This window comes from Pelobates fuscus, chromosome 5 (assembly GCF_036172605.1).
Source record: "Pelobates fuscus isolate aPelFus1 chromosome 5, aPelFus1.pri, whole genome shotgun sequence".
Lineage (NCBI taxonomy): Eukaryota > Metazoa > Chordata > Amphibia > Anura > Pelobatidae > Pelobates > Pelobates fuscus.
The window spans coordinates 302,364,071-302,390,617 of NC_086321.1; the positions used below are offsets into that span (position 1 = coordinate 302,364,071).

Genomic DNA, 26,547 nt, shown 5'->3' on the forward strand with positions numbered 1-26,547 from the left:
TGTGTGTGTGTATGGACTGAGCAGTCTGTGTGTGTGTGTATGGACTGAGCCGTCTGTGTGTGTGTGTGTATGGACTCAGCCGTCTGTGTGTGTGTGTATGGACTCAGCCGTCTGTGTGTGTGTGTATGGACTCAGCCGTCTGTGTGTGTGTGTCTGGACTGAGCAGTCTGTGTGTGTGTGTGTGGACTGAGCAGTCTGTGTGTGTGTGTGTGGACTCAGCAGTCTGTGTGTGTGTGTGTGTGTGAACTCAGCAGTCTGTGTGTGTGAGTGTGTGTGTGTGTGGACTCAGCAGTCTGTGTGTGTGTGTGTGTGTGTGGACTCAGCAGTCTGTGTGTGTGTGGACTCAGCAGTTTGTGTGTGTGTGGACTCGGCAGTCTCTCTGTGTGTGTATGGACTCAGCAGTCTGTGTGTGTGTATGGACTCAGCAGTCTGTGTGTGTGTGTATGGACTCAGCCGTCTGTGTGTGTATGGACTCAGCCATCTGTGTGTGTGTGTGTGTGTGTGTATGGACTCAGCAGTCTCTGTGTGTGAGTGTACTCAGCAGTCTGTGTCTGTATGTGTATGGACTGAGCAGTCTGTGTGTGTGTGTGTGTGTGTGTGTGTATGGACTCAGCAGTCTGTGTCTATGTGTATGGACTCAGGAGTCTGTGTCTGTGTGTATGGACTCAGCAGTCTGTGTCTGTCTGTACTGTGTGTATAGACTCACCAGTCTGTGTGTGTGTGGATTTAGAAGTCTGTGTGTATGAACTCAGCCGTCCGTGTGTCTATGGACACAGCAGTTTGTGTGTGTGTGTCTTTGTGTATGGACTCAGCAGTCTGTGTGTGTGTGTGGACTCAGCAGTCTGTGTGTGTGTGTGTGTATGGACTGAGCTGTGTGTGTGTGTATGTGTGTGTGTGTATGGACTGAGCAGTCTGTCTGTGTGTGTGTGTGTGTGTGTGTGTGTGTATGGACTCAGCAGTCTGTGTGTGTGTGTGTGTGTGTATGGACTCAGCAGTCTGTGTCTATGTGTATGGACTCAGGAGTCTGTGACTGTGTGTATGGACTCAGCAGTCTGTGTCTGTGTGTATAGACTCACCAGTCTGTGTGTGTGTGGATTTAGCAGTATGTGTGTATGAACTCAGCCGTCCGTGTGTCTGTGTGTGTGTGTGTGTGTGTGGACACAGCAGTCTGTGTGTGTGTGTGGACTCAGCAGTCTATGTGTGTGTGTGTGGACTCAGCAGTCTGTGTGTGTGGACTGAGCAGTCTGTGTGTGTGTGTGTGTGTGTGTGGACTGAGCAGTCTGTGTGTGTGTGTGTGTGTGGACTGAGCAGTCTGTGTGTGTGTGAACTCAGCAGTCTGTGTGTGTGTGTGTGTGTGTGTGGACTCAGCAGTCTGTGTGTGTGTGTGGATTCAGCAGTCTGTGTGTGTGGACTCAGCAGTCTGTGTGTGTGGACTCAGCAGTCTGTGTGTGTGTGTGTGTGTGTGTGTGGACTCAGCAGTCTGTGTGTGTGTGTGTGTGGACTCAGCAGTCTCTGTGTGTGTGTATGGACTCAGCAGTCTGTGTGTGTGTGTGGACTCAGCAGTCTCTGTGTGTGTGTATGGACTCAGCAGTCTGTGTGTGTGTATGGACTCAGACGTCTGTGTGTGTGAATGGACTCAGCCATCTGTGTGTGTGTATGGACTCAGCAGTCTGTGTGTGTGTGTGTGTGAGTGTACTCAGCAGTCTGTGTCTGTATGTGTATGGACTGAGCAGTGTGTGTGTGTGTGTGTATGGACTGAGCTGTGTGTGTGTGGACTGAGCAGTCTGTCTGTGTGTGTGTGTGTGTATGGACTGAGCAGTCTGTGTGTGTGTGTATGGACTGAGCAGTCTGTGTGTGCGTGTATGGACTCAGCAGTCTGTGTGTGTGTGTGTGTGTATGGACTGAGCTGTGTGTGTGTGCGTGTATGGACTCAGCAGTCTGTGTGTGTGTATGGACTGAGCAGTGTGTTTGTGTGTGTGTGGATTGAGCAGTCTGTCTGTTTGTGTGTGTGTGTGTGTGTGTGTATGGACTGAGCAGTGTGTGTGTATGTGTATGGACTGAGCAGTCTGTGTGTGTATGTGTATGGACTGAGCAGTCTGTGTGTGTATGTGTATGGACTGAGCAGTCTGTGTGTGTATGGACTCAGCAGTCTGTGTGTGTGTTTGTATGGACTCAGCAGTCTGTGTGTGTGTATGGACTCAGCAGTCTGTGTGTGTGTGTATATGGACTCAGCAGTCTGTGTGTGTGTGTGTGTGGGCTCAGCAGTCTGTGTGTGTGTGTGTATGGACTCAGCAGTCTGTGTGTATATGGACTCAGCAGTCTGTGTGTGTGTGTGTGTGGACTCAGCAGTCTGTGTGTGTGTGTATATGGACTCAGAAGTCTGTGTGTGTGTGTGTGTGTGTGTGGACTCAGCAGTCTGTGTGTGTGCGTGTATGGACTCAGCAGTCTGTGTGTGTATGGACTCAGCAGTCTGTGTCTATGTGTATGGACTCAGGAGTTTGTGTCTGTGTGTATGGACTCAGGAGTTTGTGTCTGTGTGTATGGACTCAGCAGTCTGTGTCTGTGTGTATGGACTCAGCAGTATGTGTGTGTGTGTGGATTTAGCAGTCTGTGTGTATGAACTCAGCCGTCCGTGTGTCTGTGTGTGTATGGACTCAGCAGTTTGTGTGTGTGTCTGTGTGTATGGACTCAGCAGTCTGTGTGTGTGGACTCAGCAGTCTGTGTGTGTGGAGTCAGCAGTCTGTGTGTGTGTGTGGACTCAGCAGTCTGTGTGTGTGTGTGTGTGTGTGTGGACCCAGCAGTATGTATGTGTGTGTGTGTGGAGTAAGCAGTGTGTGTGTGTGTGTGTGTGTGGACTCAGCAGTCTGTGTGTGTGTGTGGACTCAGCAGTCTGTGTGTGTGTGTGTGTGTGTACTCAGCAGTATGTGTGTGTGGACTCAGCAGTCTGTGTGTGTGGACTCAGCAGTCTGTGTGTGTGTGTGGACTCAGCAGTCTGTGTGTGTGTGTGGACTCAGCAGTCTGTGTGTGTGGACTCAGTAGTCTGTGTGTGTGGACTCAGTAGTATGTGTGTGTGTGTGTGTGTGTGGACTCAGCAGTCTGTGTCTGTGGACTGAGCAGTCTGTGTGTGTGTGTGTGTGTGTGTGTGGACTCAGCAGTGTGTGTGTGTGAACTCAGCAGTCTGTGTGTGTGTGTGTGTGTGTGTGTGTGCGGACTCAGCAGTCTGTGTGTGTGTGTGTGTGCGGACTCAGCAGTCTGTGTGTGTGGACTCAGCAGTCTGTGTGTGTATGGACCCGGCAGTCTCTGTGTGTGTGTATGGACCCGGCAGTCTCTGTGTGTGTGTATGGACTCAGCAGTTTGTGTGTGTGTCTGTGTGTATGGACTCAGCAGTCTGTGTGTGTGTGTGGACTCAGCAGTCTGTGTGTGTGTGTGTGTGTGGACCCAGCAGTATGTGTGTGTGTGTGGAGTCAGCAGTATGTGTGTGTGTGTGTGTGTGTGTGGACTCAGCAGTCTGTGTGTGTGTGTGTGTGGACTCAGCAGTCTGTGTGTGTGTGTGTGTGTGTGTGGACTCAGCAGTCTGTGTGTGTGGACTCAGCAGTCTGTGTGTGTAGACTCAGCAGTCTGTGTGTGTGTGTGTGTGTGGACTCAGCAGTCTGTGTGTGTGTGTGGACTCAGCAGTCTGTGTGTGTATGGACCCGGCAGTCTCTGTGTGTGTGTATGGACTCAGCCGTCTGTGTGTGTGTATGGACTCAGCCAGCTGTGTCTGTATGTGTATGGACTGAGCAGTATCTGTGTGCGTGTGTATGGACTGAGCAGTTTGTGTGTGTGTGTATGGACTGAGCAGTCTGTGTGCGTGTGTATGGACTGAGCAGTCTGTGTGCGTGTGTATGGACTGAGCAGTCTGTGTGTGTGTGCGTGTGTATGGACTGAGCAGTCTGTGTGCGTGTGTATGGACTGAGCAGTCTGTGTGTGTGTATGGACTGAGCAGTCTGTGTGTGTGTGTGTATGGACTGAGCAGTCTGTGTGTATGGACTGAGCAGTCTGTGTGTATGGACTGAGCAGTCTGTGTGTATGGACTGAGCAGTCTGTGTGTATGGACTCAGCAGTATGTGTGTGTGTGTGGATTTAGCAGTCTGTGTGTATGAACTCAGCCGTCCGTGTGTCTGTGTGTGTATGGACTCAGCAGTTTGTGTGTGTGTCTGTGTGTATGGACTCAGCAGTCTGTGTGTGTGGACTCAGCAGTCTGTGTGTGTGGAGTCAGCAGTCTGTGTGTGTGTGTGGACTCAGCAGTCTGTGTGTGTGTGTGTGTGTGTGTGGACCCAGCAGTATGTATGTGTGTGTGTGTGGAGTAAGCAGTGTGTGTGTGTGTGTGTGTGTGTGTGGACTCAGCAGTCTGTGTGTGTGTGTGGACTCAGCAGTCTGTGTGTGTGTGTGTGTGTGTACTCAGCAGTATGTGTGTGTGGACTCAGCAGTCTGTGTGTGTGGACTCAGCAGTCTGTGTGTGTGTGTGGACTCAGCAGTCTGTGTGTGTGTGTGGACTCAGCAGTCTGTGTGTGTGGACTCAGTAGTCTGTGTGTGTGGACTCAGTAGTATGTGTGTGTGTGTGTGTGTGTGGACTCAGCAGTCTGTGTCTGTGGACTGAGCAGTCTGTGTGTGTGTGTGTGTGTGTGTGGACTCAGCAGTGTGTGTGTGTGAACTCAGCAGTCTGTGTGTGTGTGTGTGTGTGTGTGTGTGCGGACTCAGCAGTCTGTGTGTGTGTGTGTGCGGACTCAGCAGTCTGTGTGTGTGGACTCAGCAGTCTGTGTGTGTATGGACCCGGCAGTCTCTGTGTGTGTGTATGGACCCGGCAGTCTCTGTGTGTGTGTATGGACTCAGCAGTTTGTGTGTGTGTCTGTGTGTATGGACTCAGCAGTCTGTGTGTGTGTGTGGACTCAGCAGTCTGTGTGTGTGTGTGTGTGTGGACCCAGCAGTATGTGTGTGTGTGTGGAGTCAGCAGTATGTGTGTGTGTGTGTGTGTGTGTGGACTCAGCAGTCTGTGTGTGTGTGTGTGTGGACTCAGCAGTCTGTGTGTGTGTGTGTGTGTGTGTGGACTCAGCAGTCTGTGTGTGTGGACTCAGCAGTCTGTGTGTGTAGACTCAGCAGTCTGTGTGTGTGTGTGTGTGTGTGGACTCAGCAGTCTGTGTGTGTGTGTGGACTCAGCAGTCTGTGTGTGTATGGACCCGGCAGTCTCTGTGTGTGTGTATGGACTCAGCCGTCTGTGTGTGTGTATGGACTCAGCCAGCTGTGTCTGTATGTGTATGGACTGAGCAGTATCTGTGTGCGTGTGTATGGACTGAGCAGTTTGTGTGTGTGTGTATGGACTGAGCAGTCTGTGTGCGTGTGTATGGACTGAGCAGTCTGTGTGCGTGTGTATGGACTGAGCAGTCTGTGTGTGTGTGCGTGTGTATGGACTGAGCAGTCTGTGTGCGTGTGTATGGACTGAGCAGTCTGTGTGTGTGTATGGACTGAGCAGTCTGTGTGTGTGTGTGTATGGACTGAGCAGTCTGTGTGTATGGACTGAGCAGTCTGTGTGTATGGACTGAGCAGTCTGTGTGTATGGACTGAGCAGTCTGTGTGTATGGACTGAGCAGTCTGTGTGTATGGACTCAGCAGTCTGCGTGTATGGACTCAGCAGTCTGCGTGTATGGACTCAGCAGTCTGCGTGTATGGACTCAGCAGTCTGCGTGTATGGACTCAGCAGTCTGCGTGTATGGACTCAGCAGTCTGCGTGTATGGACTCAGCAGTCTGCGTGTATGGACTCAGCAGTCTGCGTGTATGGACTCAGCAGTCTGCGTGTATGGACTCAGCAGTCTGCGTGTGTGGACTCAGCAGTCTGTGTGTGTGTGGACTCAGCAGTCCGTGTGTGTGTATGAACTCAGCAGTCTGTGTGTGTGTGTATGCACTCAGCAGTCTGTGTGTGTGTGTGGACTCAGCAGTCTGTGTGTGTATGGACCCGGCAGTCTCTGTGTGTGTGTATGGACTCAGCCGTCTGTGTGTGTGTATGGACTCAGCCAGCTGTGTCTGTATGTGTATGGACTGAGCAGTATCTGTGTGCGTGTGTATGGACTGAGCAGTTTGTGTGTGTGTGTATGGACTGAGCAGTCTGTGTGCGTGTGTATGGACTGAGCAGTCTGTGTGCGTGTGTATGGACTGAGCAGTCTGTGTGTGTGTGCGTGTGTATGGACTGAGCAGTCTGTGTGCGTGTGTATGGACTGAGCAGTCTGTGTGTGTGTATGGACTGAGCAGTCTGTGTGTGTGTGTGTATGGACTGAGCAGTCTGTGTGTATGGACTGAGCAGTCTGTGTGTATGGACTGAGCAGTCTGTGTGTATGGACTGAGCAGTCTGTGTGTATGGACTGAGCAGTCTGTGTGTATGGACTCAGCAGTATGTGTGTGTGTGTATGGACTCAGCAGTCTGCGTGTATGGACTCAGCAGTCTGCGTGTGTGGACTCAGCAGTCTGTGTGTGTGTGGACTCAGCAGTCCGTGTGTGTGTATGAACTCAGCAGTCTGTGTGTGTGTGTGTATGCACTCAGCAGTCTGTGTGTGTGTGTGGACTCAGCAGTCTGTGTGTGTGTATGAACGCATCAGTCTGTATGTGTGTGTATGGACTCAGCAGTCTGTATGTGTGTATGGATTCAGCGGTGTGTGTGTGTATGGACTCAGCGGTGTGTGTGTGTATGGACTCAGCAGTCTGTGTCTATGTGTATGGACTCAGCAGTCTGTGTGTGTGTGGATTTAGCAGTCTGTGTGTATGCACTCAGCCGTCCATGTGTCTGTGTGTGTGGACGCAGCAGTCTGTGTGTGTGTGGACTCAGCAGTCTGTGTGTGTGTGTGTGTGTGTGCGTGTGGATGGACTGAGCAGTCTGTGTGTGTGTGTGTGTGTGTATGGACTGAGCAGTCTGTGTGTGTGTGTATATGGACTGAGCAGTCTGTGTGTATGGACTCAGCAGTCTGTGTGTATGGACTCAGCAGTCTGTGTGTATGGACTCAGCAGTCTGTGTGTATGGACTCAGCAGTCTGCATGTATGGACTCAGCAGTCTGCATGTATGGACTCAGCAGTCTGCGTGTATGGACTCAGCAGTCTGTGTGTGTGTGGACTCAGCAGTCTGTGTGTGTGTGTATGAACTCAGCAGTCGGTGTGTATGTATGAACTCATCAGTCTGTATGTGTGTGTATGGACTCAGCAGTCTGTATGTGTGTATGGACTCAGAGGTGTGTGTGTATGGACTCATCGGTGTGTGTGTGTGTGTGGACTCAGCAATCTGTGTGTGTGTGTGGACTCAGCAGTCTGTGTGTGTGTGTGTGGACTCAGCAGTCTGTGTGTGTGTGGACTCAGCAGTCTGTGTGTGTGTGTGTGTGTGTGTGGACTCAGCAGTCTGTGTGTGTGGACTCAGCAGTCTGTGTGTGTGGACTCAGTAGTCTGTGTGTGTGTGTGTGTGTGTGGACTCAGCAGTCTGTGTGTGGACTCAGCAGTCTGTGTGTGTGGACTCAGCAGTCTGTGTGTGTGTGTGTGTTTGCGGACTCAGCAGTCTGTGTGTGTGTGTGGACTCAGCAGTCTGTGTGTGTATGGACCCGGCAGTCTCTGTGTGTGTGTATGGACTCAGCAGTCTGTGTGTGTGTATGGACTCAGCCGTCTGTGTGTGTGTGTATGGACTCAGCAGTCTGTGTGTGTGTGTGTGTGGACTCAGCAGTCTGTGTGTGTGTGTGTGTGTGTGTGGACTCAGCAGTCTGTGTGTGTGGACTCAGCAGTCTGTGTGTGTAGACTCAGCAGTCTGTGTGTGTGTGTGTGTGTGGACTCAGCAGTCTGTGTGTGTGTGTGGACTCAGCAGTCTGTGTGTGTATGGACCCGGCAGTCTCTGTGTGTGTGTATGGACTCAGCCGTCTGTGTGTGTGTATGGACTCAGCCAGCTGTGTCTGTATGTGTATGGACTGAGCAGTATCTGTGTGTGTATGGACTGAGCAGTTTGTGTGTGTGTGTGTGTGTGTATATGGACTGAGCAGTCTGTGTGTGTGTGTATGGACTGAGCAGTCTGTGTGTGTGTGTGTGTATGGACTGAGCAGTCTGTGTGTATGGACTGAGCAGTCTGTGTGTATGGACTGAGCAGTCTGTGTGTATGGACTGAGCAGTCTGTGTGTATGGACTGAGCAGTCTGTGTGTATGGACTCAGCAGTCTGCGTGTATGGACACAGCAGTCTGTGTGTGTGTGTGTATGGACTCAGCAGTCTGTGTGTATGAACTCAGCAGTCTGCATGTATGGACTCAGCAGTCTGCATGTATGGACTCAGCAGTCTGCGTGTATGGACTCAGCAGTCTGTGTGTGTGTGGACTCAGCAGTCTGTGTGTGTGTATGAACTCAGCAGTCGGTGTGTATGTATGAACTCATCAGTCTGTATGTGTGTGTATGGACTCAGCAGTCTGTATGTGTGTATGGACTCAGAGGTGTGTGTGTATGGACTCATCGGTGTGTGTGTGTGTGTGTGGACTCAGCAGTCTGTGTGTGTGTGTGGACTCAGCAGTCTGTGTGTGTGTGTGGACTCAGCAGTCTGTGTGTGTGTGGACTCAGCAGTCTGTGTGTGTGTGTGTGTGTGGACTCAGCAGTCTGTGTGTGTGGACTCAGTAGTCTGTGTGTGTGGACTCAGTAGTCTGTGTGTGTGGACTCAGTAGTCTGTGTGTGTGTGTGTGTGGACTCAGCAGTCTGTGTGTGTGGACTCAGCAGTCTGTGTGTGTGGACTCAGCAGTCTGTGTGTGTGTGTGGACTCAGCAGTCTGTGTGTGTATGGACCCGGCAGTCTCTGTGTGTGTGTATGGACTCAGCAGTCTGTGTGTGTGTATGGACTCAGCCGTCTGTGTGTGTGTGTATGGACTCAGCCAGCTGTGTCTGTATGTGTATGGACTGAGCAGTATCTGTGTGTGTGTGTATGGACTGAGCAGTTTGTGTGTGTGTGTGTGTGTGTGTATGGACTGAGCAGTCTGTGTGTGTGTGTATGGACTGAGCAGTCTGTGTGTGTGTGTGTGTATGGACTGAGCAGTCTGTGTGTATGGACTGAGCAGTCTGTGTGTATGGACTGAGCAGTCTGTGTGTATGGACTGAGCAGTCTGTGTGTATGGACTGAGCAGTCTGTGTGTATGGACTCAGCAGTCTGCGTGTATGGACACAGCAGTCTGTGTGTGTGTGGACTCAGCAGTCTGTGTGTGTGTGGGTTTAGCAGTCTGTGTGTGTGTGTGGATTTAGCAGTCTGTGTGTGTGTGGATTTAGCAGTCTGTGTGTGTGTGGATTTAGCAGTCCGGGTGTGTGAATGAACTCAGCAGTCTCTGTGTGTGTGTGTGTGTGTGTGTATGGACTCAGCAGTCTGTGTGTATGAACTCAGCAGTCTGTGTGTGTGTATGAACTCAGCAGTTTGTGTGTGTGTGTATGAACTCAGCAGTCTGTGTGTATGTATGAACTCATCAGTCTGTATGTGTGTGTATGGACTCAGCAGTCTGTATGTGTGTATGGACTCAGTGGTGTGTGTGTGTGTGTGTGTGTATGGACTCAGCGGTGTGTGTGTGTATGTATGGACTCAGCAGTCTGTGTCTATGTGTATGGACTCAGGAGTCTGTATCTGTGTGTATGGACTCAGCAGTCTGTGTCTGTCTGTACTGTGTGTATAGACTCAGCAGTCTGTGTGTGTGTGGATTTAGCAGTCTGTGTGTATGAACTCAGCCGTCCGTGTGTCTGTGTGTGTATGGACTCAGCAGTTTGTGTGTGTGTGTCTGTGTGTATGGACTCAGCAGTCTGTGTGTGTATGGACTCAGCAGTCTGTGTGTGTGTGTGTGTGTGTGTGGACTCAGCAGTCTGTGTGTGTGGACCCAGCAGTATATGTGTGTGTGTGGACTCAGCAGTATGTGTGTGTGGACTCAGCAGTCTGTGTGTGTGTGTGTGGACTCAGCAGTCTGTGTGTGTGGACTCAGCAGTCTGTGTGTGTGGGCTCAGCAGTCTGTGTGTGTGGACTCAGTAGTCTGTGTGTGTGGACTCAGTAGTCTGTGTGTGTGGACTCAGTAGTCTGTGTGTGTGGACTCAGTAGTCTGTGTGTGTGTGTGTGTGGACTCAGCAGTCTGTGTGTGAATGGACCCGGCAGTCTCTGTGTGTGTGTATGGACTCAGCAGTCTGTGTGTGTGTATGAACTCAGCCGTCTGTGTGTGTGTGTGTGTGTGTGTGGACTCAGCCAGCTGTGTGTGTGTGTATGGACTCAGAAGTCTGTGTCTGTGTGTGTGTGTACTCAGCAGTCTGTGTCTGTATGTGTATGGACTGAGCAGTATCTGTGTGTGTGTGTGTGTGTGTGTATGGACTGAGCAGTTTGTGTGTGTGTGTGTATGGACTCAGCCAGCTGTGTCTGTATGTGTATGGACTGAGCAGTATCTGTGTGTGTGTGTATGGACTGAGCAGTTTGTGTGTGTGTGTATGGACTGAGCAGTCTGTGTGTGTGTGTATGGACTGAGCAGTCTGTGTGTATGGACTGAGCAGTCTGTGTGTATGGACTGAGCAGTCTGTGTGTATGGACTCAGCAGTCTGTGTGTATGGACTCAGCAGTCTGTGTGTATGGACTCAGCAGTCTGCGTGTATGGACTCAGCAGTCTGCGTGTATGGACTCAGCAGTCTGCGTGTATGGACTCAGCAGTCTGTGTGTGTGTGGACTCAGCAGTCTGTGTGTGTGTGTGGATTTAGCAGTCTGTGTGTATGAACTCAGCAGTCTGTGTGTGTGTGTGTGTATGAACTCAGCAGTCTGTGTGTATGTATGAACTCATCAGTCTGTATGTGTGTGTATGGACTCAGCAGTCTGTATGTGTGTATGGACTCAGTGGTGTGTGTGTGTGTGTATGGACTCAGCGGTGTGTGTGTATGTATGGACTCAGCAGTCTGTGTCTATGTGTATGGACTCAGCAGTCTGTGTGTGTGTGGATTTAGCAGTCTGTGTGTATGAACTCAGCCGTCCGTGTGTCTGTGTGTGTATGGACTCAGCAGTTTGTGTGTGTGTGTGTGTGTGTCTGTGTGTATGGACTCAGCAGTCTGTGTGTGTGTGGATTTAGCAGTCTGTGTGTGTGTGGATTTAGCAGTCCGGGTGTGTGAATGAACTCAGCAGTCTCTGTGTGTGTATGGACTCAGCAGTCTGTGTGTGTGTGTGTGTGTGTGGACTCAGCAGTCTGTGTGTGTGGACCCAGCAGTATGTGTGTGTGTGTGTGGACTCAGCAGTATGTGTGTGTGGACTCAGCAGTCTGTGTGTGTGTGTGTGTGTGTGGACTCAGCAGTCTGTGTGTGTGTGTGTGTGTGGACTCAGCAGTCTGTGTGTGTGGACTCAGTAGTCTGTGTGTGTGGACTCAGTAGTCTGTGTGTGTGGACTCAGCAGTCTGTGTGTGTGGACTCAGCAGTCTGTGTGTGTGTGTGGACTCAGCAGTCTGTGTGTGAATGGACCCGGCAGTCTCTGTGTGTGTGTATGGACTCAGCAGTCTGTGTGTGTGTGTATGAACTCAGCCGTCTGTGTGTGTGTGTGTGTATGGACTCAGCCAGCTGTGTGTATGGACTCAGAAGTCTGTGTGTGTGTGTGTACCCAGCAGTCTGTGTCTGTATGTGTATGGACTGAGCAGTATCTGTGTGTGTGTGTGTGTGTGTGTATGGACTGAGCAGTGTGTTTGTGTGTGTGTGTGTACTGAGCAGTCTGTGTGTGTGTGTGTATGGACTGAGCAGTCTGTGTGTGTGTGTGTGTGTGTGTGTGTATGGACTGAGCAGTCTGTGTGTGTGTGTATGGACTGAGCAGTCTGTGTGTGTGTATGGACGGAGCAGTCTGTGTGTGTGTATGGACTGAGCAGTCTGTGTGTGTGTATGGACTCAGCAGTCTGTGTGTATGGACTCAGCAGTCTGCGTGTATGGACTCAGCAGTCTGTGGGTGTGTGGATTTAGAAGTCTGTGTGTGTGTATGAACTCAGCAGTCTGTGTGTGTGTGTGTGTGTGTGTGTGCATGGACTCAGCAGTTTGTGTGTATGAACTCAGCAGTCTGTGTGTGTGTATGAACTCAGCAGTTTGTGTGTGTATGAACTCAGCAGTCTGTGTGTGTGTATGAACTCAGCAGTCTGCATGTGTGTGTATGGACTCAGCAGTCTGTGTGTGTGTATGGACTCAGCAGTTTGTGTGTGTATGAACTCAGCAGTCTGTGTGTGTGTATGAACTCAGCAGTCTGCATGTGTGTGTATGGACTCAGCAGTCTGTATGTGTGTATGGACTCAGCAGTCTGTATGTGTGTTTATGGACTCAGCGGTGTGTGTGTGTGTGTGTGTGTGTATGGACTCAGCAGTGTGTGTGTGTGTGTGTATGGACTCAGCAGTGTGTGTGTGTGTATGGACTCAGCAGTGTGTGTGTGTATGGACTCAGCAGTCTGTGTGTGTATGGACTCAGTTGTGTGTGTGTGTATGGACTCAACTGTGTGTGTGTGTGTGTGTATGGACTCAGCAGTCTGTATGTGTATGGACTCAGCTGTGTGTGTGTGTATGGACTCAGCTGTGTGTGTGTGTATGGACTCAGCAGTCTGTGTGTGTATGGACTAAGCAGTCTGTGTGTGTGTGTGGACTCAGCAGTCTGTGTGTGTGGACCCAGCAGTATGTGTGTGTGGACTCAGCAGTCTGTGTGTGTGGACTCAGCAGTCTGCGTGTGTGTGTGTGGACTCAGCAGTCTGTGTGTGTGGACTCAGAAGTCTGTGTGTGTGTGTGTGTGTGTGGACTCAGCAGTCTGTGTGTGTGGACTCAGTAGTCTGTGTGTGTGTGTGTGTGGACTCAGCAGTCTGTGTGTGTGGACTCAGCAGTCTGTGTGTGTGGACTCAGCAGTCTGTGTGTGTGTGTTTGCGGACTCAGCAGTATGTGTGTGTGTGTGGACTCAGCAGTCTGTGTGTGTATGGACCCGGCAGTCTCTGTGTGTGTGTATGGACTCAGCAGTCTGTGTGTGTGTATGGACTCAGCCGTCTGTGTGTGTGTGTATGGACTCAGCCAGCTGTGTCTGTATGTGTATGGACTGAGCAGTATCTGTGTGTGTGTGTATGGACTGAGCAGTTTGTGTGTGTGTGTGTATGGACTGAGCAGTCTGTGTGTGTGTGTGTGTATGGACTGAGCAGTCTGTGTGTGTGTGTGTGTATGGACTGAGCAGTCTGTGTGTATGGACTGAGCAGTCTGTGTGTATGGACTCAGCAGTCTGTGTGTGTGTGTATGAACTCAGCAGTCTGTGTGTGTGTGTATGAACTCAGCAGTCTGTGTGTGTGTATGAACTCAGCAGTTTGTGTGTGTGTGTATGAACTCAGCAGTCTGTGTGTATGTATGAACTCATCAGTCTGTATGTGTGTGTATGGACTCAGCAGTCTGTATGTGTGTATGGACTCAGTGGTGTGTGTGTGTGTGTGTGTATGGACTCAGCGGTGTGTGTGTGTGTGTGTATGGACTGAGCAGTCTGTGTGTATGGACTGAGCAGTCTGTGTGTATGGACTGAGCAGTCTGTGTGTATGGACTGAGCAGTCTGTGTGTATGGACTCAGCAGTCTGTGTGTATGGACTCAGCAGTCTGCGTGTATGGACTCAGCAGTCTGTGTGTGTGTGGACTCAGCAGTCTGTGTGTGTGTGGATTTAGCAGTCTGTGTGTGTGTGGATTTAGCAGTCCGTGTGTGTGTATGAACTCAGCAGTCTCTGTGTGTGTGTGTGTGTGTATGAACTCAGCAGTCTGTGTGTATGTATGAACTCATCAGTCTGTATGTGTGTGTATGGACTCAGCAGTCTGTATGTGTGTATGGACTCAGTGGTGTGTGTGTGTGTATGGACTCAGCGGTGTGTGTGTGTGTGTGTATGGACTCAGCAGTCTGTGTCTATGTGTATGGACTCAGCAGTCTGTGTGTGTGTGGATTTAGCAGTCTGTGTGTATGAACTCAGCCGTCCGTGTGTCTTTGTGTGTATGGACTCAGCAGTTTGTGTGTGTGTGTGTCTGTGTGTATGGACTCAGCAGTCTGTGTGTGTGTGTGTGTGGACTCAGCAGTCTGTGTGTGTGGACCCAACAGTATATGTGTGTGTGTGTGGACTCAGCAGTATGTGTGTGTGGACTCAGCAGTCTGTGTGTGTGTGTGTGTGGACTCAGCAGTCTGTGTGTGTGTGTGTGTGTGGACTCAGCAGTCTGTGTGTGTGGACTCAGTAGTCTGTGTGTGTGGACTCAGCAGTCTGTGTGTGGACTCAGCAGTCTGTGTGTGTGTGTGTGTGGACTCAGCAGTCTGTGTGTGAATGGACCCGGCAGTCTCTGTGTGTGTGTATGGACTCAGCAGTCTGTGTGTGTGTGTATGAACTCAGCCGTCTGTGTGTGTGTGTGTATGGACTCAGCCAGCTGTGTGTATGGACTCAGAAGTCTGTGTCTGTGTGTGTGTGTGTACTCAGCAGTCTGTGTCTGTATGTGTATGGACTGAGCAGTATCTGTGTGTGTGTGTGTGTGTGTATGGACTGAGCAGTGTGTTTGTGTGTGTGTGTGTACTGAGCAGTCTGTGTGTGTGTGTGTGTGTGTGTGTGTGTGTGTGTGTGTATGGACTGAGCAGTCTGTGTGTGTGTGTGTGTGTGTGTATGGACTGAGCAGTCTGTGTGTGTGTGTGTATGAACTGAGCAGTCTGTGTGTGTGTATGGACTGAGCAGTCTGTGTGTGTGTATGGACTGAGCAGTCTGTGTGTGTGTATGGACTGAGCAGTCTGTGTGTGTGTATGGACTCAGCAGTCTGCGTGTATGGACTCAGCAGTCTGCGTGTATGAACTCAGCAGTCTGTGTGTGCATGGACTCAGCAGTTTGTGTGTATGAACTCAGCAGTCTGTGTGTGTGTATGAACTCAGCAGTTTGTGTGTGTATGAACTCAGCAGTCTGTGTGTGTGTATGAACTCAGCAGTCTGCATGGGTGTGTATGGACTCAGCAGTCTGTATGTGTGTATGGACTCAGCAGTCTGTATGTGTGTATGGACTCAGCAGTCTGTATGTGTGTTTATGGACTCAGCAGTCTGTATGTGTGTGTGTATGGACTCAGCGGTGTGTGTGTGTGTGTGTATGGACTCAGCGGTGTGTGTGTGTGTGTATGGACTCAGCGGTGTGTGTGTGTGTATGCACTCAGCGGTGTGTGTGTGTGTGTATGGACTCAGCAGTGTGTGTGTGTATGGACTCAGCAGTGTGTGTGTGTGTATGGACTCAGCAGTGTGTGTGTGTGTATGGACTCAGCAGTCTGTGTGTGTATGGACTCAGTTGTGTGTGTGTGTATGGACTCAACTGTGTGTGTGTGTGTGTGTATGGACTCAGCAGTCTGTATGTGTATGGACTCAGCTGTGTGTGTGTGTATGGACTCAGCTGTGTGTGTGTATGGACTCAGCAGTCTGTATGTGTGTGTATGGACTCAGCAGTCTGTGTGTGTGTGTGTGTGTATGGACTCAGCAGTCTGTGTGTGTATGGACTAAGCAGTCTGTGTGTGTGTGTGGACTCAGCAGTCTGTGTGTGTGGACCCAGCAGTATGTGTGTGTGGACTCAGCAGTCTGTGTGTGTGTGGACTCAGCAGTATGTGTGTGTGTGTGGACTCAGCAGTCTGTGTGTGTGTGGACTCAGCAGTCTGTGTGTGTGGACTCAGCAGTCTGTGTGTGTGGACTCAGTAGTCTGTGTGTGTGGACTCAGTAGGCTGTGTGTGTGTGTGTGTGTGGACTCAGCAGTCTGTGTGTGTATGGACCCGGCAGTCTCTGTGTGTGTGTATGGACTCAGCAGTCTGTGTGTGTGTATGGACTCAGCCGTCTGTGTGTGTGTGTGTATGGACTCAGCCAGCTGTGTCTGTATGTGTATGGACTGAGCAGTATCTGTGTGTGTGTGTATGGACTGAGCAGTTTGTGTGTGTGTGTGTGTGTGTATGGACTCAGCAGTCTGTGTGTGTGTGTGTGTATGGACTGAGCAGTCTGTGTGTGTGTGTGTGTGTATGGACTGAGCAGTCTGTGTGTATGGACTCAGCAGTCTGCGTGTATGGACTCAGCAGTCTGTGTGTGTGTGGACTCAGCAGTCTGTGTGTGTGTGGATTTAGCAGTCTGTGTGTGTGTGGATTTAGCAGTCTGTGTGTGTGTGGATTTAGCAGTCCGTGTGTGTGTATGAACTCAGCAGTCTCTGTGTGTGTGTGTGTATGGACTCAGCAGTCTGTGTGTATGAACTCAGCAGTCTGTGTGTATGAACTCAGCAGTCTGTGTGTATGAACTCAGCAGTCTGTGTGTGTGTATGAACTCAGCAGTGTGTGTGTGTGTGTATGAACTCAGCAGTCTGTGTGTATGTATGAACTCATCAGTCTGTATGTGTGTGTATGGACTCAGCAGTCTGTATGTGTGTATGGACTCAGTGGTGTGTGTGTGTGTGTGTGTGTGTGTATGGACTCAGCGGTGTGTGTGTGTGTGTGTGTGTATGGACTGAGCAGTCTGTGTGTATGGACTGAGCAGTCTGTGTGTATGGACTGAGCAGTCTGTGTGTATGGACTGAGCAGTCTGTGTGTATGGACTGAGCAGTCTGTGTGTATGGACTGAGCAGTCTGTGTGTATGGACTCAGCAGTCTGTGTGTATGGACTCAGCAGTCTGTGTGTATGAACTCAGCAGTCTGTGTGTGTGTGTATGAACTCAGCAGTCTGTGTGTATGTATGAACTCATCAGTCTGTATGTGTGTGTATGGACTCAGCAGTCTGTATGTGTGTATGGACTCAGTGGTGTGTGTGTGTGTGTATGGACTCAGCGGTGTGTGTGTGTGTGTATGGACTCAGCAGTCTGTGTCTATGTGTATGGACTCAGCAGTCTGTGTGTGTGTGGATTTAGCAGTCTGTGTGTATGAACTCAGCAGTCCGTGTGTCTGTGTGTGTATGGACTCAGCAGTTTGGGTGTGTGTGTGTGTGTCTGTGTGTATGGACTCAGCAGTCTGTGTGTATGGACTCATCAGTCTGTGTGTGTGTGTGTGTGTGTGTGTGGACTCAGCAGTCTGTGTGTATGGACTCAGCAGTCTGTGTGTGTGTATGAACTCAGCAGTCTGTGTGTGTGTATGAACTCAGCAGTCTGTGTGTGTGTATGAACTCAGCAGTCTGTGTGTATGTATGAACTCATCAGTCTGTATGTGTGTGTATGGACTCAGCAGTCTGTATGTGTGTATGGACTCAGTGGTGTGTGTGTGTGTGTATGGACTCAGCGGTGTGTGTGTGTGTATGGACTCAGCAGTCTGTGTCTATGTGTATGGACTCAGCAGTCTGTGTGTGTGTGGATTTAGCAGTCTGTGTGTATGAACTCAGCCGTCCGTGTGTCTGTGTGTGTATGGACTCAGCAGTTTGTGTGTGTGTGTCTGTGTGTATGGACTCAGCAGTCTGTGTGTGTATGGACTCAGCAGTCTGTGTGTGTGTGTGTGTGTGTGTGGACTCAGCAGTCTGTGTGTGTGGACCCAGCAGTATATGTGTGTGTGTGTGTGTGGACTCAGCAGTATGTGTGTGTGGACTCAGCAGTCTGTGTGTGTGTGTGTGTGGACTCAGCAGTCTGTGTGTGTGTGTGTGTGTGGACTCAGCAGTCTGTGTGTGTGGACTCAGTAGTCTGTGTGTGTGGACTCAGCAGTCTGTGTGTGTGGACTCAGCAGTCTGTGTGTGTGTGTGTGTGTGTGTGTGTGTGTGTGTGTGTGTGGACTCAGCAGTCTGTGTGTGAATGGACCCGGCAGTCTCTGTGTGTGTGTATGGACTCAGCAGTCTGTGTGTGTGTGTATGAACTCAGCCGTCTGTGTGTGTGTGTGTGTGTGTGTGTATGGACTCAGCCAGCTGTGTGTATGGACTCAGAAGTCTGTGTCTGTGTGTGTACTCAGCAGTCTGTGTCTGTATGTGTATGGACTGAGCAGTATCTGTGTGTGTGTGTATGGACTGAGCAGTGTGTTTGTGTGTGTGTGTGTACTGAGCAGTCTGTGTGTGTGTGTGTATGGACTGAGCAGTCTGTGTGTGTGTGTGTGTGTGTGTATGGACTGAGCAGTCTGTGTGTGTGTGTATGGACTGAGCAGTCTGTGTGTGTGTGTATGGACTGAGCAGTCTGTGTGTGTGTATGGACTGAGCAGTCTGTGTGTGTGTATGGACTGAGCAGTCTGTGTGTGTGTATGGACTCAGCAGTCTGTGTGTATGGACTCAGCAGTCTGCGTGTATGGACTCAGCAGTCTGTGGGTGTGTGGATTTAGAAGTCTGTGTGTGTGTGTATGAACTCAGCAGTCTGTGTGTGTGTGTGTGTGTGTGTGTGCATGGACTCAGCAGTTTGTGTGTATGAACTCAGCAGTCTGTGTGTGTGTATGAACTCAGCAGTCTGCATGTGTGTGTATGGACTCAGCAGTCTGTATGTGTGTATGGACTCAGCAGTCTGTATGTGTGTTTATGGACTCAGCAGTCTGTATGTGTGTGTATGGACTCAGCAGTCTGTATGTGTGTGTGTATGGACTCAGCGGTGTGTGTGTGTATGGACTCAGCGGTGTGTGTGTGTGTATGGACTCAGTGGTGTGTGTGTGTGTATGGACTCAGCGGTGTGTGTGTGTATGGACTCAGCAGTGTGTGTGTGTGTGTATGGACTCAGCAGTGTGTGTGTGTGTATGGACTCAGCAGTGTGTGTGTGTATGGACTCAGCAGTCTGTGTGTGTGTATGGACTCAGTTGTGTGTGTGTGTATGGACTCAACTGTGTGTGTGTGTGTGTGTGTGTGTATGGACTCAGCAGTCTGTATGTGTATGGACTCAGCTGTGTGTGTGTGTATGGACTCAGCTGTGTGTGTGTGTATGGACTCAGCTGTGTGTGTGTATGGACTCAGCAGTCTGTATGTGTGTGTATGGACTCAGCAGTCTGTGTGTGTGTGTGTGTATGGACTCAGCAGTCTGTCTGCGTGTATGGACTCAGCAGTGTGTGTGTGTGTGTGTGTGTGTATGTATGTATCAATGGCACTGTATCAATAGAAATGTGTTTTTTTTTTTTTAATAATCCCTGGTGGAAAATAATGAATCCTTCAACAGGGATTATAAAAAAAAGGAAATAAAACACATTGTGTTGGGGGTGGGGCTTAACATGCGGCAGGGGCGGGGTCAAACTGCGGCGAGGCCGGGATTAAATGTGCCCCCCTACTTTTGTCCCTGGCCCACCATGTCCCCCCCCCCCAAAAAATTAATCCTAGAGACGCCACTGCTGGGAACTACTCACTATGAATGAAGGATTTCACCCCAAATCCACCCAGAGACTGCAAACCAGCTAAAAGGAAGGAGATCAAGGCCTATGAGTCTCACTAATCCAAGCAGCACTAACATGTACTTAGCACCAGATCAACACAATATGGGCCTACCACACTAGACAGAAGCCAAGGTGCAGACTATGCAAATAACCCTCCATGACAATCCAGCATGTCGTAGCCGGGTGCAAGATGTTTGCAGGGGCAGAATACACGGAGAGGCACAACCAGGTTTCTGGGATTGTGTACCAAAACATCTGCACAGAATATGAGCTGGACTTGCCCAAGTAAGACAGGAGATACTAAAAAGGTTAGTTGAGAATGACAAGGTTAAGAGCTTGTGGGGTATCCAGATCTAGGCCGATAAGGAACTACTGTATCAAAAAGAAGATCCAGGCACTTAACAACTCCAGTTTTAAAGTGCAGTCTTTTAATTGAAACAGCAAGTGACTACGTTTCGGTCTACACTGGCCTTTGTCAAGTCACAAAAGATTTTCTCCTCTTGCTTGCGGTTTCCTTTAAAATACTGCACTTTTAAAAGGAGTTGTTGAGTGCCTGGATCTTCTATTTGATACATTGTGGAATTTTGGGAATTGCCAAAACGGAAACCAGGAGCACCTATCCTTTTCTCTTGGGTGCACTTCCTAATTGTATGTGAGATAAGCAAGCACTGGCCAATCCACCCAATATCGTGGTGATAAAAAAGCAGGGGTAGTCTGCAGTGGTGGTGAATGTAGCAATACCCAGTGACCATAACATGAAGAAGGACAAATGGCAAATGGACTGAAAGAGGAGCTAACAGGGTTGTGGTAAGTGTAGGCTTAGTTGTGATTGGGTCTGTAACCTCCTGGTTGGGAGAGTGGCTTCAGCAGATTCCAGGTGGGACATCTGAGATCTCTGTCGAGAAGAGTTATAGGAACAGCTAAGATACTGAGCAGAACTTCAGACTCTCAAGCCTGTGTTAGAAGAACCAGGAATCAGGAGGAATACACAAATACCACCAAGAAAAGCAGAGATCACAAAGCACTGTGGCCTACACTCACAATGTTTTCCTCCCACTACCTGGCTAAAATTCGAGGAGTTTTGAAGACCCCAACATTTGTGTCACTATCACTATCACAGCCCTTCAACAATTTTTCTCTGAATACCACCTCATCATAACATACACTATATTTACACTGCTCAGCTGACCCATACATAGATAATTAGAGGCCATTTTTTTACAACAAGGCTCGAGATATAAAAGAAAGCCTGGGGTCCTTTTAGGGAAGCCTTGGCCAACACCAAAATAAACAAAATGTATTCCGACAACTACACAATTACATTACTAAGATTATGTCCCAGCTACAATGCCTTCATTTGACATCCACTGAACTCCTGTTATGGAGACTTACACATAAATACTTATTTACGGTGTGTCCCAGTGAGGGATGTAAATGTAAAAAGAAATTTAATATAAAATACATATTTAGGGTTATTTACTGTGTGAATTGTCAGGAATTCATTCCATTTGAAATTTAATGTTAAAATAGCTGAATTAAAAGTCAGCTATGCTTTCAGTTAGGCTACTCTGGCCTTAAATTTTAAGTTCACTTTGAATTCTCATTTTAGTAAATAACCCAGATAGTATTTCATTTATTACAAAACAGCATGCATAGCTAGAAATAAGGAACCTAAAATTATGAAAGCACCTTCCATCTGCTCTGTCACCTGTCAACCAATTGACAAACACTTTTCTGTGCAGTTCTCAATAAATGGGCAGAGTGTCATCTGGAGCACAGGCGAGCTGGGATGACGCAGCCCCTTTGCAGGCAAGTACGAAGTACCATGCCCACTGCTTATTTGTGTGTTTTCCCCATTTTCCACTTGTATCTGTATGTATTTTGTGTGTTTTGCCTGTTCCCTGTTCGGGAGAGCTCATACGAACGGAACCCGTTAGTCTCCCAAACGGGGACCACTCTGATTTACCATTTAGAATGCTCATTAGAAAATTTGGAAACCACAAGGGAATGCTCCCCTGGATGGCCGCCAGTTCATATAGCCGAAAGCCACCCAGGGGAAACATTCATATCCAGAACTGGCGTGCCCGCACGGTTTCAGGTCCCATTGTCGGGGCTCGCCCTACCTGTTCCTAACGGAGCTATAATCAAGGTCCTCCCTACTCGGGAACTACAAAGCCAGTCTTGTAGCTGCCCAGAGAGCGCTCACAGCCACAGAGGTCCCGCTGGCTGTCTGGAAGTCCGTGCTGACCAATAGGAGAAGGAGCTCCCATTCAAACTGGGTTTGTGCCATTCTCCTGATAGGTCGGCACGAGTGAGCACTGATCGCTATGGGGCACAGGCGACTAATCAGAGAAAAAGCGCCCATTCGAACGGGGTTTCGTGCCCTTCTCCAGAATGGGCGGCGAAACTCCTCTCCTCCCCAAGTGCGGATTGGTGCGAATTGGTTTCACGCCTTTCAGCTGATTGTTTGTTGCTTTGTTTAGGCACAAAGTTTGAATTCACCGGACTAAACCAAGCAAGCTGTGGAACTGATTTTGGGGATGTACAGAGCCTCGAGCCCCAAACTTTATATGATGGTTTCTCGGACTCTGTATATCCAATAGCCCTGCTATTTCCAGAGATCCTAGCTAGGACCCAGGGCTATCTAGGGATGCATGTTTCATGTGTGTACCCCATTCCCTTCCCGAGATGCAGAGCCCCAAAGTGTTACCCCATATATGTAATGTGTTTTAACGGTTTGTAATATGTACAAATGTACGTGACTGTGTCCTGTTGGTATCTCCCAGAGCGGGAGATGGTAATCTGTAACCTATCCCCCTTCTCCTGCCTGGGACAAAGGAAAGTGTATTGAAATAGTGGACACCCCAGCGGGGGTCTGTGCATAAAAGCTGTGTGTACCAAAAAAGGATTGTCAGTGTTTTTACCTCCAGAACTGTGTGGTGTCCAATTACTGGTGGAAAATGGATGTTTGCTTGTTGTAAGGGTATCTGAATGGCTGAAGGAAGTTAGCGGAGGTAACCGGTTGGGTTACCAGGAGGTCCGCTACAATCACCCTCTCAGAATACTTGCCATGCAGGAGCTTGAAATGTCAATCTGACAGTGAGAAATGGTTTAGGGTGACATAGAGATGGAAAAGGTAGAAAATGATAGTGTGGGAAAGAGTGACTCCGAGACAAGCAAAGAGTGACAGATGGCGATAGTGACAGGTTGGCAGAGGGAGATCATAACAAAGAAAACTGACTTACACTGCAATTGAAAGATCAACACTGAGACAAGGAGAAAAAGTGGTACTGTAAGTGAACAACAAGAGATATTAACAAAGAGAGAGGTAGGGCTGCCGCTAAAAGACATAGTGTAGTACAGAAAGGCAAGAAGAACTAGCAACACCATGTCTCTTTCATTATTATTAAAAGGCGGTAGGAGATTGGTCAGCAATCTATACATATGGAGTGTGTGTGGCTAAATTAAAGTAATATAATTCATTGGTGGGGAATGGCAGAGCTGTAAAAAAGTCACTGGGCATGGTAATTTTGCTCGTAACCAGTTTAAACTCTACACTAATTGTTCCTTTGAAATTGCCACTTTTTATAAAATGCTGACAACTAGATTTATATTAAAAAAAGAACATATGCTAGTTTTATTAAACAAACATAGAAACATAAAATGTGAAGGCAGATAAGAACAATTCGGCCCATCTTGTCTGCCCACTCTTCTAAATACTTTCATTAGTCCTTGGCCTTATCCTATAGCTAGGATAGCCTTATGCCTATCCCACGCATGCTTAAACTCCTTCACTGTGTACACGGTGCATCCACTACCTTCTCACTAAAGTAATACTTCCTGATATTTCTAAACCTTTGCCCCTCTAATTTACAAAGTAAAATGGTATATATGCATAATAATAATAATAATAAAGAAAGGGATGTTACATACTCTTGCATTTTCCATAGTACATGACTTCCAGATCTGGCTGTCCACGGCATTTGCTGGTAAGCAGTTCACACTCATTTTGGTATGTATGCCCATCAGAGCCACACACCGGCACTTCGTTATCCAGTCCAGAGCAGTCAGGAAAACATTCACACTGGGGTCGTTTATCTTTCATAATGCATGTCTTCCCTGATGGGCACTGTACCTCTTCACAGCTGTCTGTAAAACAAGTAATTCAGATAAGGTAGTCACTATAAATTTAAGATAATGATATGCTTTCACAACAGCGCAAATTAAAATTTCAAGCATTGTGTGAGCAACAATGATTTTATGAGACAACTACGTTTATAAGACCTGTTATCAGTGTCATAATAGTGTCATCCTGCCAATTTGAATTGCACCTACTATAGAGTATAAAAGACATAGGGGGGATTCAAGATTCTGTGGACAGTAAGTCCCACAATTCTCAGCAAAGTAAAGATTTTGTACCCTGCACTGTAATGTAGTATTGTATTTTAAAGGGAACTATAATGACACTGCCCTCTTAAATTTGCCCTGCAAACAAATGTGGATAGGGAAATCACTTAGAATAACATAAAATACATACAAATTAAAAATACAGCTGAGCCATAAAATAGCACTAGATGGAATCTTTGATTTTAGCTTTGGAAGGACATAAATCAAAATCTAAAGCATGGCTGTCAGGAGGATCACCAGAATTATCCATTTGAGAGAGGGTTGGAGTGCAGGGTATTCTCTTTCATTGTTCAAACTGAGCTCAACTCCTGATGCACAGAGAAAAGGCCTTCACAAGCCTCTGCTATTGTGTACATAGTTTATACGAAGTGACCCATAGGTTGAGGAGGCGGTGACCGTGGCGGTGTAGGTGGAAACGGCGGGGGAGGAGGAGGTAGCCAACACTGTTTTTTTATTTGTTTGTTTGTTTGATTTTTTTAATTGGGGAAGCCCTCAAAATATTGGGACATATAAAAAAAAGAAACATTTGCGGCCTGCGGTGCATTTCTTGCAGTCCTGATGCATGGAGAAATGCTCAACTCCTGATGCATGGAGAAAATGCCTTCACAAGCCTCTGCTATTGTGTACATAGTTTATACTAAGTGACTCAAAGGTTGAGGAGGCGGTGACCATGGCGGTGTAGGTGGAAGCAGCCAACACTGTTTTTTTTTATATATATATATATATATATATATATATATATATATTTTTTTTTTTTTTTTTTATTGGGGTAGCATGTATCAGGATAATATCGGGAACACCAAGTAGGCCAGACAAATGGACCAATTAAGGCAACAGGTGATCCCACCACATCCTCCTGGCGACAGGCCCAGTTGTAGCCCCCCGTGACGAACTTCAGCACGCTGTTGCGCCCAATGTATATAAGAATGGCCGATGACCTATACTCTCTTTCTGGCACCTATAATGACAAAAGTGGAAATGGAATCAGTCCAGTTGGTCAAACATACGATCGGAACCTCCCAGATTACCATCTCCCAATCCTCTAGATAACCTCCTCAGCAAACCCCAAGCGAGATGCCTCACTAGCAGCCGCTATCCAAAAGGAGTTCTCCCCAAACTCTGCACTAGGCAGCCCAAAACCTCCACGGAAAACAATGATGAAATGGAAATGAGATAGGAAACTGGCATCCCTGTGAACCAATAAAGGACCAGAAAGCACGAAGACATGCCAAAGGACAGACCATAGAGCCAAGGATTCTTTGGAGCGTGACCCAAGTGCCTCATCCAAGAACGTCCATCTTGGACTTGCAAATCAAAAACCTCACTGCATCCACTTTGCTAACAACATCCCCAAATAACAAACCCCCAGGGACCATTTTGGATGGGCTCACACGCTCACCAACCTGCATGGCCCCGAAAAAGGCAAAGGAGAATGTTAACCAAAACAATGCCACTTCGAATGGGGTGAAACAAACCTGCAGCAGAACAGTGAACAAGCCCACCATAAGAGCACATGAAACCGGCCTCCGAGAATCCGAAAGCTTCAACCACTTACACCATCCCCTCATAACCAATAAAACTAGAATATCCTTCATGATGTCCAAAACACTGGTAAGCTTAAACCAAAAGCTCAGCCCAAACAACTAACTGGACACAGCCGAGGAGGAACAGTCCAAGGCTTCCCAAAACGAAATTAACTGTAACAAACCTTGCACACGCTCACCATCTGACCAAAAACCACCAAGCTGCCTCTCGAATTCCACCCACTTGCTCCATGGCTTACCATAACACTGCAAAGTAGACTCAGAGACAGTACCCCAGATCCAACACATTATTCGGTCAGCCCAAAGCCCCACAGATCAGCTGGACATTGAAAGCCCACCTGGTCCACCCTGGGCGCCACTGCCCTGAATTCCCACCACTGAAAACAAAAAAGAGCATCCACTGTAACATTAGCAACCACGGGCACATGCACAGCCCTACAATATACATTCAGAAGAAAACAGCGCAGTACTAGGCGCTGCAAAAGCCAAACCCCAGGAGGGGAAGAAGCCGACAAATTGTGATAGCCAGAAATCACCCCAGAGCTCCACTGCCACCACAATAGGGAAAAGCTCCAAGAAAGCCAAGTTCTTAGTCAACCCTGCCAAATGCCAAGGTTCGGCACACCAGTGGGCTCCAAATTTGGCCCCGAAACTCACTGCACCTGCGGCTTCGGTGAAAAGATGGAGCTTGGCATTGGACATCTCAGGCGCCTGCCAATACGACTGAACATTAAACCCGACCAAGAAGACGGACCAAACCGCCAGATCCTTGCGCAATGGGCGAGTGATACGCACATAATGATGAGGGCATTCCACCCCCGCGGTGGCAGTGGATATTAAACACTTTTTCCATAGGAATAATCCGGCACGAAATTGCCGCCAACCCAGGAGCAAATGCAATTGTCGCAACTGAATCTTCTTGAGGGACCCGGTGGCATAGACCAAGCCGCTCAGGCCTGACACCTTATCCTCCGGCAAACGACATTCCCCAGCAACCGAATCAATCTCAATCCCCGAGAAGTGGAAGGACCCACCGTCTTGTCTGGGGCAAGCAGGACCCCAAAGAACCGGGAGACCGATTCCAGGGTTTCAAAGAAGGTGTGAACACACATTCAAACCAGCCGGACCAACACATGGAAAGTCATCCGAATAATCCAATAGCGAGTTACACGCTGCCTCTTCCCGCATCACCTATTCCAGGAATGTATACAAACATTCAAAATAGAAGCAGGAAATCGAACAACCCATGGGTAGACACAAGTCCACGTAATAACTGTCCTGGATGAAACAACCCAATAG

The 26,547-nt window shown here is 48.6% G+C and overlaps 1 protein-coding gene across 1 annotated transcript in view; it reads right to left on the bottom strand.

The window, feature by feature from the left end:
* The window catches only part of FSTL3 (follistatin like 3), a 307,842-nt gene that overhangs the window by 239,817 nt on the left and 41,478 nt on the right, over positions 1–26,547 (bottom strand). The window contains exon 3 of the mRNA XM_063455504.1: positions 23,231–23,446. Coding sequence (XP_063311574.1) covers positions 23,231–23,446 — 216 coding nt within the window. The remainder of the gene's footprint in view (positions 1–23,230; positions 23,447–26,547) is intronic.